This window comes from Frieseomelitta varia, unplaced genomic scaffold, assembly GCF_011392965.1.
Source record: "Frieseomelitta varia isolate USP_RPSP 00005682 unplaced genomic scaffold, Fvar_1.2 scaffold_247, whole genome shotgun sequence".
Classification (NCBI taxonomy): domain Eukaryota; kingdom Metazoa; phylum Arthropoda; class Insecta; order Hymenoptera; family Apidae; genus Frieseomelitta; species Frieseomelitta varia.
The window spans coordinates 109,112-127,325 of record NW_025109976.1 but is presented as its reverse complement, the minus strand read 5'-3'; the positions used below and the strand labels follow the sequence as shown (position 1 = coordinate 127,325).

The window sequence follows — 18,214 nt, the reverse complement described above, 5'->3', positions numbered from 1 at the left end:
CGGGCATTTCGTACAAAGAGGTACCTACCCGCTCGTCACACGTCTGCGGAATGGAATTATCGATTTTCTTACAAAAATTCTGTCTTTAAAAGCGGCGTTTCACGTTCCCGTCGCACGTCGCCGAAGCATTCAATTGAGTCTCTCGTTCGAAAGAGGAGCGGGAATACACCGCAACCGGACTAGAGCTATACACTCTGGAATAGAAAGAAACGGTTTGCCGTAAACAGCGAAGAATGTGGAACGTAGACCACGCTACTTGCTTAAGCAGACCTACACTTGAAACGAGACGTCGACGAGAATGGTATACGCGTTCGATGTCCTCCACTTCCGGTCTCCGTTCCAATTTCAAATCGACCGCTTTCGAACTCCGATGACCACGTTGTCCGGGAACGTTAAATTAAACGAAACGATGTACTGTCGAGGAATCACTCCAAAAGGAATATTCCGTCCGAGTATGTATATATATATATATTTTGTACAAGTAATAACGTAACATTTTATAATCACATCGATATAGAGTATAAAATTGCAGTGAAGATTAAATGCACTGGCAGCTATGTAACACGAAATTACTGGATATTGGTAGAAGCTTTCACAACGAAAGGCACATTGATGCATTTCGCCGATATAACGTTCGGACGTGCAGTGTAACGTGCATAAATATGAATATGTGCTGGGAGTGCTATATACCGTCTGTTCTATTTTCTGAATAGGATTCGAAGTAGATGTCGAGAACTTGTCACTCCGTGATTTATACATTTGTCCCTGCCGGAGGACGAGATCGTTCTCCATTCTCCCCCTTCTACGTGTCTCTTAAGCCTGTCAGGTCATACCGAGTTCCAATACCGAAGGAGAGAGGGGAGAGTCTTTTTCGCTGAGCGAAATAGAAGAGAAGAAAAAAAAAGAGAAAGAAAAAAGAAAAGGCAGCTATGTGTATTCTACGAGGCTAGATTCTCAAGGATAGAACTAGCCAAGGTTGTCGAGAGTGGAAAGATTCGATCGTTGGTCGCATCTCGAAGCCAAGTTTGCGGCAGGATGCTACGAGCGTGTCTAGTTAACTTATTGGAGCGGAACTTATCTTCAAAATTACGCAAGCTATAACCATATCTTGATGTTTTTAACGGAACAACTATGATGTAAATCATCTGGATGACGAGACAGATAGAATATAAAACGAGCACGTACATCGAAAATATATTAAAGAAACAAATGACCACTAATGAGAAAGATCCAGAAAATGAGCTTCCAACCAACGTGACGTAAGCACGAAAAGTGACACGTCTATTTTTTTCTGCTGGCCATGCTCTAAAAAAAAAAAAAAAAAAAAAAAAACACGAAGAACAAATAACATTTGGAATTTCAAAGGTTTCTCGTATCGTTGAGCTGTTTTTACATTCGCTTTAGAGTGCCATCGTATCTTCTACAGAAAGGAATTTGTCAACTCGTAAATGTCAACGGTTTGCCAAGTCACCATATTATCGATGAAATAAACGTCCGTTCTATACGTTCATTATGCAGTCGGTACGCGGCTAACAATTCATCGATGATTTCGATGAAAATGCTAGTAAATCGTGCAAACTATTTCGGCCGTTCTATTGTTACCCGCTTCTATCTTCACCCCTCGACAGGCAAGTTCGTTCGAATGAAACACGACTTCAAAAGCGAAGGAAGTCCGTCGAGAACCCGTACAAGAGGGTTGCTCAGTGGTTGGACCGCTCGTTAGTATCAGCTGATTGCTGCTTAAAAATAACCTCTTCCTAGTCACCACAATCGCTAAATTAACGCCGGTAGCAACGACCTTCTACAGACTTTAAATACTCATAGTCGTTCTAAAACTATTATATTATGGATTTTTCCGAGTTCCAAGATCGACCAAACCAAATAGAACTGCTTCAACGCGTGATATTAACAAACAACGACGTTTACGAAATCAAACCTACGGTATATTCCACGGCCATATTCGTTGAGTAATGAAACTATTGCAACAGTTACAAATACGTAATTAACATACTTTTCTACATGAGTGACGAAACAAAAGAGAGAACATCAAAAGTCAAATATTTTCTGTCGTAGCGAAGCATCTCGTTGAAACATTTAATTTAGGTAACGTATAACGGAAGTGTACTGATACCCGTCTTAATCGGTTAATGCACGAGCTTCGTCGAGCTACTTGATCAAACAGCCTTTGATAATAATCAGCAAACGTCTGTCGTCTATGTAGAGCGTCTAAACTGATCCGATTGCTTTCACAATTCACGAGTGCGTTTGTAATTTATTAATCGTTACGCCAAAATATTCTACGAACTAGTACGAAACTAGAACAAGCTTCTGATAATCCGTTAGAACCATTCCCAACTGTTCCAAGAACAACAATCGACCGATAAGTGAACATCACTGGCCAGGTAAATTTTCGCTTGCACGATGAAATCGCAAAGACGAAAGGACGTGCTCTTGCTCGTTCATTAATCCTCATATTATGCGCGTACCGTCTCGTGCCTCCTCGCGTTCCTCCGAGAAGGAAATATTCTTTTCTCCGAGTTCGTCTCGTTGAATCAAAGAAGGGGAACAATAAGGTCGAGACTTACCTGAACATCAAAGTGAGTGGTAGTGTCTTGTGGCTGCGGGGGTCCCTGTTGCTGTTGCTGTTGCTGGGAAGGTGGCGGACCCTGTGGGGGTGGCGGAGCCTGTGCACCAAAGAGCTGCGCTGCGTGTGAGTGTGGGTGTTGCAGATGATGCGTCGGCGGAGCTTGATGATGCTGTAGATGATGCGGCGGAGCCGGTGCAAAAGCGGCCATGAAATGCTCCTCGCTTCCAACCACATCGACACCAGGTTTCAGCAACACGACTCCGCCGCCGCCGGCACTCACGAGAGTCGTTGCTGCGTTCTTCTGAAATTCTTCCTCGCCTGGTGAGGGTTGGCGACTCCCGGGTGTACGACTGCAAATGAAAGACGAAAGACGGCATTAAACGATACGTTCTTTCAGCGAAAGAGATTATTCATACAGTGGATAATATTTTGCGAACAATGGTAATAATTGTCGCGTACAAATAGCAGTCAGCTATTAACCAAACAGGCACGACCGCAATACACTATCACAATTAACCGTAACTCCGTTTTGTTACGAGAATCAGAAAGAAGCAAAGATGAACAGATTATGCAACTGTCTTTGGAGTTCGTGGAACCAAATACTTTTCATCTCTTCATGCCCTATTTCACGCATTTCGCTGATTCATTCCGATTGAAAGCAACCGACGATAACGCAGTAGAGTACAATGTGTTCAACGAAGATATGCGGAAATATAAACTGTTTTCACTGAGTATACGTACGAAAATAAAGGATGCGTAAATCAACTCACGAATCAACGTGCACTGTAACGTGCATGGAAAAGTTGTTTATAACCACATATTTGTGCATCGATAATGCCAGATGTTTTCTTTTCGCGATGAAATGTCTGATCGAGCAATGAATTTCAACCCTTCGTGAAGAATTTGACGATTTAAATTTGAGTTTCTAGCAAGAATTTAAAATGAAAATTTGAATTTCTTGTAAATCCAAGTCTTTAACGGTGAGAAAGCGATTGTGCAACGTAATACTACTAGACTGTTGTTCTTATTTTCTATATAAAGAAAGTGACGCAGCTTTCCTTGACCGTTATAACATTGTAGTTGTAAATGTCATGGACCTGATTCTAAGTGGGTTTGCACATTCTGATAGCAATCTATTAACTTGATAGTTGAAACAGTTAGAAAATTGTAATTAATTTCTTACGAAATAAGCTTGTCTCGCTCTTTTCTATGACAAATTAAATATCATTTATAGACTATTGATTATACAAAATATCAAGTACTGTGCTTATGTTGACTAATTAATGTTTGAAAGATCTTTATGAATTTATGATCTTTATGAATTTGTCATACAAGAATTATTAATTACAATAAATTAGCGATACAACGTAATGGTACAATTCATATAATGATACAATATAATTTACATTTAAAGACCTGTATCTTTGGTCTTGTGAGAAATGGAAACAGGAAGACTGTTTTTATCACATAATAATGAGCAAATATTACCATACCGTAATGAAATTCTTAAACAAAACCGGCAAGACAAGTTCTAATACTTTTTTCTGTATTTATTAATCTCAATGTTCTATTTTAGTATCTAATTAATTTCGATTTCCAATACAGTGGAGCAGAGATTGATGAAAAAAATGTTTCTAACGATGATTTATAGTTTTTTGAATATACAATATAATTTACTTAATTAAAAATGAAGGAATAAATAAATTAAGAATGGTGTTGTTATTTAACCAAACAAAGAAATCACAATGATGCAGTTTAAATCGCATGGATGTCGGTAACATTGAGTAGATGAGGAACAAACGGAACACCAGATGGCGTACAATGATGGCACAACAAACACCGGTGTGACAAGCTTATGATGTCATCGTCCGCCGAGTAGAACATACATCGTCCTTGATAATTGTTCCTAAATCGTACTTCTCGTAGCAATAGCAATTGTTCATGAACAACGCGTGACACATTTACTATGGTTCAATTGAAAGCAATTATACATAGCTGTACAAGAATAGCAGCACCTTTTTTCCCCCCAGAATCATTAACGGGAAACCTAAATTTATCATAGATTGCGCCTAATAAACAACAATCTCCATTTCTTTACGCTGTCGTAGTATAAATATCTGTACATCCTTTTACATTTTATACAATACGATAATTGATGCATCTCACGGTAACTGATACTCACTTAAATCCTTTATCATCATCAAGACCATTTTGAGATGCTAATCCATTGTTTTGCGGACCTGTGTCGTCCTTAGAACTGTCAAAAGGACTTGCCGAGCCCTTCTCTTTTTCTTTCTTATCTGCATCGGTGTTCTGTGTTCAACGAAAACAAAAGATATGCTTTAATAAAATCAGATATGTTTTTGTTTCGTTCGATATTTTCATTTCGTCCATATGCTTACCAATCTCAGAGAAACCATTCTGGGTTCCAAATCTTTGGGTGTCGTAGGACTCGATCCAAGAACATACTCGACCATTTTAACCCCCAGACCACCAGTTTCACTGCAAAACAAAACAATTCAATAAGTGGAAAAATTACAAACGTCTTGTTCATTTTAATACTTAAATTATACACTAACCTGCTTCTGGGGCTAAGAACCGTCCCAACTTCTGATGTTTGATGATGATATCCAGTCCCGACACCCACACGCCTGCCGGTGCCCATGGAAATTGGTTGCGAGACGGCATGATCTGAAATGGATGAAAAATGCCATTAATCACGATTCCACGATGACGCATATTTCAATCAACATCCATCCCCATCGAGAAATTACTATCACAGTTCGTCTGTAAGACAGATATTCAATATTCCGTTATCCTTCAGTATGAACCGGCGGACTCGATAACGCGTAACATCTCATAAAAACTCTCTTCAATACGGGGCTACTTAAGCATCGAGTATTAAAAGAAAGCTGGCTACCCGAAGGCTTGAAACCGAAATTCAACGGATTCCAAAAGGAAACGTTAACAATATCCCGAAACCGTATCGTGCTCGTGTCGTATCAACCGGCAATCGATAAAAGGCGTGGAGAGCGAGAAACCCGCAAAGGTGTAACGGAAATTCTATCATAAAAATCCTTAACAGTTGGCTCTCGAGTGTGTATCGTTGGCTTTCCAGCCCAGGGACCATTTTGATTTAAAGGGTTTCGAGACGATGATCGTCGGAAGAGAAAAAAAAAAAAGAAAAGAAAAAACAGACGAAAGAACGAATTCATACGTTGCGAGGAGAAAAGGTTCGCCGGGATTCCAGTGGACTGTATGAATTTTACGATTCCATGTGACGCACTTTCGTCGGGTCCAGGTGGATATATGTATACAGGGGGTTGGTTGGTTGGTGTGCTGGCGCTCAGGGTGGATCACTAGGTACGACCCTGGGCATTGGGACGTTGCTCCCACCGCCGCTGATGCCGGGCGTCTGTCGCCATGGCAACAGCCGCGTTGCACCCATCGAGGTGACGCACACATGCAAACTCGGCCCGCGTGCACATGGAAGCCGGTACATGCCGTCGCGAGAATCAGGTGTTTCGTGCATACACTGCACACACAACACCGCCGCCACGGTACCATCGCCCTCGCGCAACAACCCCGTACGACTTAAGGCTCCGTTTAATGAGAAAAAATCTTGCGCAACCTCTTTCCGTTTCTCTATCTCTCTCTCTCTCTCCCTCCCTCCCTTCTTTCTTTCCTCCCTCCTCTCTCTCTCTCTCTCTCTTTCACTATTCCCACCTCTTTTCCTCTCCCTGGACCAATTACCGCGGTAATCCGTTTAATTGACGAGAAATTCTGATGATTTCCAACAACATGAAACGGCTACGAAATAACCGGAAGGAAATCGAAATATCCAACCGGAAGGGAAGAGGACGGCGGGGGACTCGTTTTGGATTAGAGATGGTAACGAGCGGAGATGTTCGAAATGGTTGCCGAGGCTGCAAAGAGATAGGGAAGTTCGTGCACGTTCGCGAAAATGCCAGAAGCCCTGGCCTGGAGTATCGATTGATCGTAAAAGTAAAGGGAAAGAGAGAGGAACAGGGAACAACTTCGTGGATTTCCTTTGGTTTTCGTAAAAGCAAACAGTCGGAGGGGGGAGGGGGGAGGGGGAGGATCTGTTTTGGTAAGGGTATCGATTATTGACATTCCGCTCGAAGCTGCGGAGACACAAGTATTTCTACTTTCGTCTCTATATATTGTTCTTTCGGCGCTGTACCAATCAATAATCGCGCACGACGTAAAACACGCGGTATCGCTCGCATCACGTTGTACCCTGGGCACCATGGACGACGAGTTTCTGACGTTCGCCCTCTCTAACTATGACTTTTCGATATGATTCATCCGTCTCCCGAATTTTACCGTGTGTGTCTAACGTTCGAGGTATTTCTTACGTCAATCGGCGAGGACCTTCAACGATCGTCGGGCTCGTCGCGTATTTCCCAATGAGGAAAAGACGCAGTATTAATCTCCGAAGATTTACGTGCTGTTCATTTATTCCCGAATAAAAACAGAACTGGAAAAAGCTGTTTCTTCATACCGAACAAATTACTCTATAGTATTAGCAAAGGTGCTAATACCAAAGAAGCCAGTGGAACGGTGCCGTTGCTCTTATTAACTACGGTTACAGAGAAGAAGCCAATGCTCGAATACCTAATAAGCTCGATATCTTCTGAATTGCTATCGATATACTCGCGAGGAACGATCGTTGGGCATAAAATGGCCGAGATTCACGCGTTACACGATCGAAACTTTCGCGAGAAGAAAAAACAAGAAAAAGAAAAGAAAAGACACGAATGTTCTACAAATCATAGCAAATATTCCTTACCGCGATAAACATTTCTCAAACAGGCACCAAATGCAGCGCACCGTGATCCATCGGTTGGCTGACTCACGCAACGCGATCTCGTTCCTTTCTTAACGACACACGGCTTTCTTCTTAGAGAAGAAATTAGCACGCGCAACCGACTTACCCTTAGGATTATGTAACGATTAACCGCAAGTACCAAGTCGACCGAATCCATATCGATCAGAATTCGCACGCTTGTATCCGTGTCTGAAGGAAAACGAGGGGCCGGAGAGGGGAGCCAGGACATTTCGAGGGATTTAAAGGGCTTGGACGAACGCCGGAAACGCATGAACGCCGGGCCGAGATTAAAGTCTGTCTTTATGTATCAGCCGAGGCTAGGTCGGGCTAGGTCATCATTCAAACTCCGACTGAACGAAAGCCGCAGATACTCGGTTATTAATGGGCAACAATTAACGAACGCGACAAAAGGTCGTCGTGAGTTTTTTTCAAAGGGCATGTAGAACAGATAAGCGACGGATGCTGCGGGCCTACAAAGTGTGGTCGGAAGCCGTTAATGCCTGCTGCCATACATGAATTATCGATTCCGATTAACCCCGTTCATAGATTATCCCCATCTCGAAACTCTATTCCAAATATTCTCAGCCCTATTGTCATTGATACGTGTCAGTACGCTCGATAGCACGAGCCGGCAGTGTGTACTCTCTGCGGTTAGTCAATGAGCGAGCCGACGGTTTCCGCGTGCGTTTCATTGAAAATAATAGGACCCGGTATAATTACGAGACACGGTAGGTACACGACGGATGTACACGTTATCGGATTCGTACGGATTTTAAAAGTTGTCCGATCAGCAATCGTACCTGAGGTGCTCCAAGTGGAATCTCGCCACATCTGGTGGTCGCCCAGGTGAAGTATCCCACCGCCTTTTACACCCCCTTCGTCCTTGGAGCCGCCCTCGTCCACGCCCCAAAGCTTTTTTGCTGAGGGAGCGATCTGAAACAATAACAGAAAACAGGTCGTAAGTCCACGGGGTCAGTGAACACATTTTCATATCCGGCGGTGTGCTATCACACGAAAGCTCCCACGAGGCCCGAGTGATAGCGGTTCGTGCAAAGATACAAACGAGAACGATCGTATTAATTGCACTAACCAACTATCGAGATCCGCTTAAAATTAACGTATCTATCACGTACAACGATGGTGATCATCGGAGCTCGTTAACGCATTCTGTATTAATGGCACAAGAAACTGGTAAATACCTTTTGTTCCAGGAGACCAGTCTACACGTTCCCCTTTTTTCATAAAGATCGAAACTTTCATTTTCGATTAAACGAACGTGTACTATCCCTAGCAAAGTATCAAGAAAATTCTGTACAAACTTTGTAGCGGGAATGTGGACTTTAGTTCCTTGTCGAGCAAACATCGACATTGTTCTTTTCATTGACCAGGCAAGTCGGTCGAAAGTCACGCAGTTTGGCGCGAAAAGGTAATTGCAATCGAAGAAGATCCGAAAAGGAAGATTCGAATCGAAAACCGAGAAGAGTCGTTACGTTCCGTCGTGACCTGAACTCTGCTTGCACTGTTCCCGACCTCACCTAACTGGAGGTCAGTGACGTAACCAGGAGAAGCAGTGGGGATGGAGGGAAGCATCGTCCACAGATTGCGGGATCCTAGATGCAGGTATACTGCACGTGCGATGGTGACAGTGCAGCTCAAGAGTGCCGCTACGTTTCAATGCATTTTCGTCCACATCGTCACCGGATCCGAAGATCGTTAAATGAAAGTACCAAGACAGCTGGGATGGATTTCGATTCATCTGAAGCCTAGTCTCTCAAGTCTCTTCTTTTCACCTTCTTTCTCCCACTTATCGTCAGGACGTCAACGACTCGATTCCCCAAAATCTCCATCTTTCTTCTGCTATGTTTAGATCTCTCTCTCTCTCTCTCTCTCTCTCTCTCTCTCTCTCTCTCTCTCTCTCTCTTATTGGATTAGGTCATTAAGCATACAGTTATCGTTTCACTTTTATCGCTGACGTATACGAATCACTCGTCGCTATTAACTCCGCTTTCTAAAACGTTCTCAAGTCGACTGCTGGAATATATATAAATAGCGTTTAACCTCTCGTAAAGTAAACGATCGTTATCAACCAAGTCAATTAATTTGCTCGTATAACGCGAGGCTTTCATTGAAACGTTCGAAGTAAAGAAACCGACGTAAAATCCGTCCGCCGTGTTTGTTAACGAGCTGCGGCAGTTGTGCGCGAGGTTTACAAGTATCGCGAATTGCGTGGCTCGATGAATTCGATTCCGATGCACGTGGTAGTTTGTAAAACGATATCAGGGGGATCGGGTGTACACACGCGCAACGCGTGGTATCGCAACGTTACCGCATCGACGATGCTCCCGAGCAAACGTTTCACACTCGTTCGGGCGAATCGCGCGTTGCGCCAGATTATTTAATCGGTGTGTCGAGGAGACGCGTACGTCGCGAGTCCTCCAACCAACTGACGTGATTCATCGAGACGCATGGAAATGGGGGGAGAGGGAAAAAGAAACGTGGGAATACGAGGAAGATTTCGAGATTTCACGGGTTTCTACGGTGAAGAAGACACACGCGCGATATTTATATTTTATTGATCAAGCAAACGATACCACGTACAATAGCACGTGCGTCACTCACCGAGTGGGTATAACAGCTCGAATACATAAAACCACGAAATATCAAACGACGCTGTTTATCGTTAGCGACCGTGCTTCTGTCAGCGTGTTAATAGCACGTGTCCTTTGTAACAAATTAATCGTTATCAATTTCACGCTGTGTATCGTTCTGCGTACAAGCGTACCAAAAAGAAACAAATGTATCGACAGAGGAACGTCTGAAAGGGTCACGCGAATGAGATATACATATCTAGGCGAGAGTTTTCAAGCGTCTGCAATAAAATTCCGAGGCCTGACTCCCCGACGAGACTCGTGCACATGTCTTTTCACCTAGTTCGTCAAATCGGCGGATAAAAGGAAACTGAGGGAAAGATTCAAACGTGTTGTACTAGTTTAGAAACCGGTTAGAAATCCCACGGGAGAAAACGTCGAACGAAAGAGCACAAGTCGATGATTCGCGCGTATCAAACTGGAAAGCGAGAATCTTCATTTGCATTACTTACGGCACAATTTTTTTTCCCAATCTTATTTCGTGCCGTTTCACCGGATCACAATTTTCTCTCTCTTTCTCTCTCCCTCTTTTATAACACGGTACTGCTGACCGCAACATGGTGGTTAAAATATCCCTCCGAGAGAACTTTGCGAGCAACGTTCTCGATTCGTACGCATCGATGACGTTCGAACGCACTCACTGCTTGGCCGAGGACGCATTCAAGTTACGTCGTTGATTTCTGAGATTGCGCGACACGTGCCGTCACGCGATACATCTTCCTTGACGTACAGGCGCGACCGCAAAAGTAATGAAAATCAAAGTTTGAGAGTGGCTGAAGAATCTTTGTCACACTACACGTCACACAATAAATTCATCTCTATTCTAGCTCCGATGTATTTTCCTCCAATCGTGCAGATTTACAATTTTTCGTTAATTTCGTAACGTCCTAAAACATAGACCATTTATATACCAGGAAAATGTGCTCGAGCCAGCTGGGCACGTCGGCGATCCCCATCGTTCTTCTCTGCAACACGAACAGCGAATTCGCGATATTATACAGCGGCCACAGTGAGGTTCTTCTTAACGCACACGAATGGGATGCGAATCGAAGCTGCAGAGAGTAGAATAGTGAACGGAGGATACGTCTAAAGGTTCGGTGAGGTAAGGTAAGGGTAAGGCTCGGTCAACCGGGGGCGATACGCCGTGAGTATCGACCGCGTCGCCGGCCGGCAGAGACGCTTTTGCACGTTAAGCACGACTACAGGGAGAAAGAGACGGGGAAGAGGTCGAAAAGCGAATGAACGAGCAAGAGGAAATCCCATCGCGAATTTTCCCGTTCCACCATCGAGAAACTTCCGAGAGAGGCTTCTCGATTCTCTTGCGATTCTCTATAGTTCCTGTACTACGATGGATCCCCCCCCCCCTCTGCGCATCGCAGGTGCATTAGGTTGTAAACGAAGAGGCATACGATTCAGAATAGAAAACAAATAAGGGAAAATAATAATTCCCGTTGATTTGAGTTCCCGTTCGTTAGCAGAGCGAAAACGGTAGCATTCAGTCTCCTGAAACCGGTCAGCGAAAACTTTTGCACGTTCAACGAAGACAGAGAAGACAGGGAAAAGGGGGATAAAAGAGGACCGAGAAAAGAAGGGAAGAAGATGTGCCTTGGTCGTCGTCTCTCGTTCGCTAGACAAGGACGATATCGTTTTATCCATTCGAACCGGCTAGCAGCAGCAGCAGCACCAGCACCACCACCACCAGCAGCAGCAGCAGCAGCAGAAGCACTTTTGCACGTTGGCCGCAACTGCGTTGGAGGGAGGATCGCGAAGAAGCGAAAAAACGAGGGTGAACGAGCGAGAGAACGAGACGGTGGTATATCAGATGAAAGAAACAGGGATAGAAAGTGCAAAAAAGAAACAGAGAATGAGACGAGACGAAAGAATACTGGATCTCTCTTTCATTGAACAAAGCCAACGATAGCTCGCTATACCCCTAAGCTATGCCCCACCATACGTCCGCGGAGCTAACCCCCTCCATATGGGCCGCCGTTCCAACTTCTCTCCCTACCCACCCCGCACACCCACGAGGTTCTCGCTCCCCCCCCCCCCCCCCCAAAAGAACGGCAGCGTGGATGTCGTCGCTAAACTGCCACGGGGCCACCGACCCCTCCCCAGGCCCCTCGGCCTCGGGTCACGGCCACTGTCCTCGCGGAGAATCAGCAGCACGAGGGAGGCGAACCCTGTTGTTCTCTCTCTTTCTTCATCTCTCCCTCGATCTCCTTTCTCTACCCCTTTTCGACTCTTTCTCCGATAGTTTGTGCGTGTGCGTGTGCATGCGCCTGCGTGAGCTAAATGCGTGCGCAGTAGACACGTACTAAGGAAGAACGCGCGATAGGGGTGGTTTTTGCATTTTGTTGTCCCGGCTTTAATTTACAAGAAACGAACACTTCACAGTCAGTGCCATCGCTATGCTAGTTTAGGATGTAGTGATCGGAGCAACTTTTTCTCTTTCGCGTATGGCTCTTGGAAATTTTAGAGAAACAAATACGACGCGTAATCGCGGCGAATGAAATATATATACTATAAGTGGATGTATGTTGCAAAATATGAGCAAATGTATTAGTCATGGCCGTGTGAAAAATACGCATGAAAATAAATTTCTCCATCTTCGTTATACTACACATTGCTATTCCCGATGACGAATCTGCAAGCGTAACCGATACGTTTAGGTTCAACGACATGCGCGTCACGTCACTACAAGTCACGACGCGATACGTCACTTTACGGCATAAACGAGGGAATACTATGCGGCGAGGTAACAACCGTGCTCGTACGACTCGAAAGAAACACTAGAAAAGTTCACATCCAACGCTGGCCAAGCTGAATTGCCTCCCGAGTTACGTTCGAATTTGCAAGATACCATTTTCCACAATCCGAACACATTCATCCCTAACGAACGAAGGGAGCAGCGGAAGCTCGATCGACTTTTGTCCGGATGAATGTCGAGAGAAGAAAATCGAGTTTACGAATAAAGATTTCACGAAAATCTTTTGATCCAGGCTTCAAGTTCTACCAAGTGAAAGTATAGAATTAGAGAAAACCGATTACATGATAGAAGACGATTACACCGACTATTAGTGTGAGAACTCGCGTACTATTACATATTCGTGAAGTCAAGTCACTCTAAAAATATGTCAAAAATTATTCCATACGTAATGTATACATACGTACGACAAAAATTTTATAGAATTGATACCCGATGTATTTTAAGTTTAAAAATGCACAAGTATAAATTATTCTGAATACGGATAAGAAAGAACAAAGAAATATGATCGATACCGAAACGATTAGTAGACGCAACTATGCTTCCTTATCTATTGCTTCTAAATAATAACAAGGATGCTAGCTGTTTCGCTCCGATATTCCAATCAACAAACTATCGATTTTCGATGATGCTTTGCAGAAGTTCGTTGACATATAAACCAATGCCAATAAATATTCCTCTCGACGATCTTCCCATTTCGATGTATCGCGAATTTCAGGAAAATGGATTATCTCTTATATCCCTCTCGAATAGAGGGGTCGAACATTTCTTTCAAGAGGCGTCTGACGTCACTTAAGAAACCGGAAACTGGTTTCACTCTTCTTTTATCGCGAATAGAATACGATAACGCGTGCGCGTAGGAGTTGTTTCTTACAAGTCCTGTCTTTACCGGTCAGCGTAGTCAACCATAATGTTGGCCGTGATTCAAGTCCGAATATTTTGTCGGCAGTTGTATACTTTTCCCGGGAATTCCTGCGTTCCAGGAGAAAATATCACGTCTAGACGAAAGCGTGATTCGAGAAACGTGACTCCAAAAAGAGAATTCCGATAAGAAAGAAAGAAAACAGATAATTTGACGACTAGGACAAAATGGAGATCGGTTTTAAATCCGATTGAGTCCATTTAAAAAGATTATTATTTTTTACGGCAAGAGTTACAGATAAGCACGGCTGCAACATAATCAAAGAGCGACACTGATCTTGTGTAACGATTATCGTGAAGAGGCTTGCGAACCGTGGGCGTTCACTGCATAACTATCTGTGTTACTGTTGCCCAGAGAGAAGAGAAAGTTCGTTGCAACGAGGTGACAACCCGATATTTTTATGTTGCAACATTATGTATAATACTTTATGGTGTACGCATCCATAATCCACGAGGATTATACCACCGACTTTCTTCGGAACGTCCTACATCACAAAACCTTTCGCGTGTAATTTTCTTACAAGCGCTTTCTACAATCGGACTACACGAATTTCACGTGTGTCTACAATCGAGAGCGTGACAATCCAAATGATGAGACCAATTGAAAATATTTCGCGGCGAGTAGGGTCAACCCTGAACCTCGAACCCACTAGAAGAGATAGAGTGACTCACGCAAATCAATATCACCTCCAGGCACATTTGCCGTTTATATTGGTGCAAGAGTAGCGCGGTACGATGCATCTGGCTCACGGATAAATGTATTTTATCTTTTACGACTTTGTCAATGCGGCATCGTTAATGCACACGGTTTCGAGGGGAATTTTCTCGAACCGGTATCTCAGTCGATAAGCCAAATAAAAACATTCGACGTGACAAAATTCGCCGTCAGCATAAAGAATCGACTGAAAAGGTTGGCAAAAAACTGGGCTACGATACATAATGGAAAACACATTTCGAAAATGTACAAAACAATTGCGAATAACTATATCCGTGAGTTTCACAATTAAATGACTGAATTGGTGAGACATCGTTGGACTTGCATCACCGAACTCTAAAACCATGAACGGCGATGGTTACAGTGAAAAATTTCCATTGAGTTTTTCGGTATACGCACCATTCACATGTGTCACGACAGTCCAGAGAGGACCCTGACAATGTTTCAATCGATTAGGTGCACCCAAAGGGGAAACCACGAGCAAGGGGAAACATGTAAAATATAAAGCCGTATAAATTTAAATGGCATCGGTCCAAACAATATGGCTCCCTTTACAAAAAAATCCACCGACAAAAATACGGTATTCACAGTCTAACGACAATGTAAAAAGTACAAACTAATCGAGAATAGGATCAAAACGAGCAGCTCCTCCGAGAGACGATAAAACACGTTTTTAATATTATACAATACCATTCCACACCGCGTGAAACATTCAGTTCGTGCGAAAGTACATTAACCTAAAACAACGCGAACATTCTCCCTGTACCACCGCTTTGACGGCTAACGTGTAAAAGCAAGACAGAGAGCGCAAGGAAAGAAGAGAAAGAAAGGGAGGAAAGACAGAACTCCGAACTCCAAGCGGAGTTTTACCATAGACAAAGTTCGAGGATGTAAACAATAAAGGAACGAACCAATAAAGGATCGAAGGAGCAGAGCACTCTGCAAGGATTCAACTTGGATGTCTAGATACACATTTTTTCTATGGTTAAAACCGTAGAGCCCGGCAGCGCTCCATGGATCCACATTTATAGCTTTCACACGTTGAGAAACGTGTCCCCACCTCCTTTTTCACTGTCATTGAGACACTGTCCTGAATTTTTAATGGCGTTTTATAACACGATCGATCAAAATCCAAACGTTTGAATTCTAATTTCGGTTGAAGTGATACGGCTCGAAAACTTGCCATCATTTTGTCGTTAAGGTATAAGGCAATACTAATGGATTCGATGATATATTACAAGGTTAAGCGAGTTCGGAGACCTGATTGGCTGAGTAACTGTTGGATATCTCTGTTTAAGAGCATGTTCGTACGAATATATCTCTGCTTGAGGTTCAGATTATCCATCATTTTTCTATAATGTTTATGATGACGGTCATCAAATTCATTTCTGTTTCGAAAAATTCTAATTGTTACGTTACTTGCCTAGTAAACAACCTAGGATCAATACAGAACGAAATGAACACTGATATTGATATAATTTGACACATCACAATATATAAAAGTGCTTTCACAATGATAGCACAATGCAATTATTAATTTATTGTTTCAATTCTAAAACTATCTAACTACTATTTAAATAATAAGCAAGAATGTTGTTTGCAAGCTGCAGCAACTATATCAACAATGAATAAAACATTTTTGACAAAAGTTATCAACTGTTTCGCAAAAAATTCAAAACGCACTTGAAAATAACATTAAACTTAATAGTATAATAAAATACTTCTTTGTTTTTGAACGATAGTCTCACAAATATAAACTTACCACTATAATTAATTTGCATAAATAACAATTGAAATATAATTGTACCAATTTTTAATAAATAAACGTTTTCAATCTGTCAAGTAATGTAAACACAAAATACTCTAATACTCAGATTACTAACTATACAATATTAAAATATTGTAAACATAAAAAGTTATGATTATTTAATAGCACTAACTGAATTATTTCTTTTACCGAAAATAGGCTGAACGAAAACACAACACAAAAACAAGATAAAAATACACACGGTATTCTTACATTCATTATGCGTAAAATGAGTATCCGGAAGGTTATAAAATACCACAGTGATTATGCGAAGTTTTCAAACTTGTCAAGACAAGTTTGAATTATGATAAATAACACCTCTTATTTTGGTTAAATACAATACACAAGTAATATCGACGATTCGTACAAACGAATTGAGCCCCCCCCCCCCTGTGGCTCTATAAACATGGAGGTTTTCATTGTAGAATAAAACTCTTCGAAACATAACCTATAAATTAGCAATGTTCGGCGACTCGTGTCGCACGGAAGAAAAGTGAAACTTGAAAGGAAGCTTCAAAGGAGAGAAGTAAGATTGTACTGAAATAAATACCATGTCGGCCCCCAAATCCTTCATGTCGCAGTAAAGGAAAAGATCCCCCGGTGGTTTCATCCAGTCGCCTGTACTCGTGCCTGCTCCCTGGCCGTACCCTACACCGAAACTCTCCACCGTCTCCAAGGTACCCTCGGCACGGCGCGTCACCTTCGAGAGATTCACCGTTAACCCCGTAGTACACCAACAATGCGAACGAAAAATCGAACACACACTCTTTAGCACGCACTATCCGATAGACGAGGCTATCTTGGAGAAGATTCGTCGAGTGTTGAGGATACGTTGTTGAAAAATCAGCAAATCGTACGTCAAACGGCGGCGTCGGGGCGCGGACGCCGATTCAGCCAGCACTGAGTACACACCACTCCCGATTGTTTTCACGTTCGTTTTTCCTCTGTGAACACGGATAAACCTCTCGTAAACGGAGCACACCACACCGCCTCTAAACAATACAAATCGCGGCACCACGGACGGGAGTGTGAGAGAGAAAGAAAAGCGTTCGGCCGCCTGTCAAACAGTTCGACACCTCGGGTGCCTCGATGCTGCCACTGCTACCTATGCTCCTCTCTTCTTCCTCGTCCTCTTCCTCCTCCTCCGCCTCCTCCGCCACCGCCGCCGCCACCGCCGCCACCTCCTCCACCTCCTTTCTCCTCTCGCGCACTTTGCACACTCACTCCGCGAATACGCGTTTATTTACAGGGGGAGTAGTAAGTCGATTGTATGTTCTTGCCCAAAATTCACGTCCGTCGTGACATATCGTGGGACGCGTCGTTATCGGGCGTTAAAACAACGCTCGGCGTCACGACGTTCTCTACTTGTCTCGACTCGCTTCAAATTTTCGTTAACCGGCCTCTCTCTTCGATAGAGACTGCCCTCTTAACCGAAACAAAGAACGACGCTCGAACGGAATGCCCTCTACCGAGTACTTTTACAGTCACTTTTTGCTTTACGAACGATACTGACCAATCATCGCCTTCCTTATTTTGCACGACCTCTCACGAAGACCGGATGAAAATTTGATCGTGTTTAGCAAATTCACCTGGCCTAAGTATTAGCGTTACGAAACGGAGGGCAATATTACTCCAATATATTACAAAAATATATGATATACATACATTCGCAAATTTTCGAAAATTATTTTTACTGCGGTGTTCATACGGTCTTCAGGATGAAAAATCAACTATTTCTTTTATTTGGATAACACAGATTATTCTCAAGGTATAACGCATTTAAAGAAAATGAGAAAATAAAGCACTTCCCTTCATTTTCTATGTTTGATTTATTTAAGAAGAGTAATGTGCTAATTAGAAAAAATTTGTGATACAATTTATCATTTCATCGAAAGCCGCTGATGTCAGTTATATTTTTAC

At 42.9% G+C, this 18,214-nt stretch overlaps 1 protein-coding gene across 3 annotated transcripts in view; it reads right to left on the bottom strand.

Moving 5' to 3' along the window:
• Positions 1–18,214, bottom strand: part of LOC122528237 (maternal protein pumilio) — a 62,285-nt gene that overhangs the window by 41,536 nt on the left and 2,535 nt on the right. For 2 of the 3 annotated variants that reach the window (XM_043653161.1, XM_043653162.1), the window contains exons 5-9: positions 8,240–8,372; positions 5,167–5,278; positions 4,990–5,089; positions 4,770–4,900; positions 2,586–2,937 (exon numbers count right to left, since the gene is read on the bottom strand). In XM_043653161.1, coding sequence (XP_043509096.1) covers positions 2,586–2,937; positions 4,770–4,900; positions 4,990–5,089; positions 5,167–5,278; positions 8,240–8,372 — 828 coding nt within the window. Of the gene's footprint in view, positions 1–2,585; positions 2,938–4,769; positions 4,901–4,989; positions 5,090–5,166; positions 5,279–8,239; positions 8,373–16,844; positions 17,757–18,214 lie in introns of those variants that run through there. The other variant, XM_043653163.1, reaches the window with a different exon arrangement.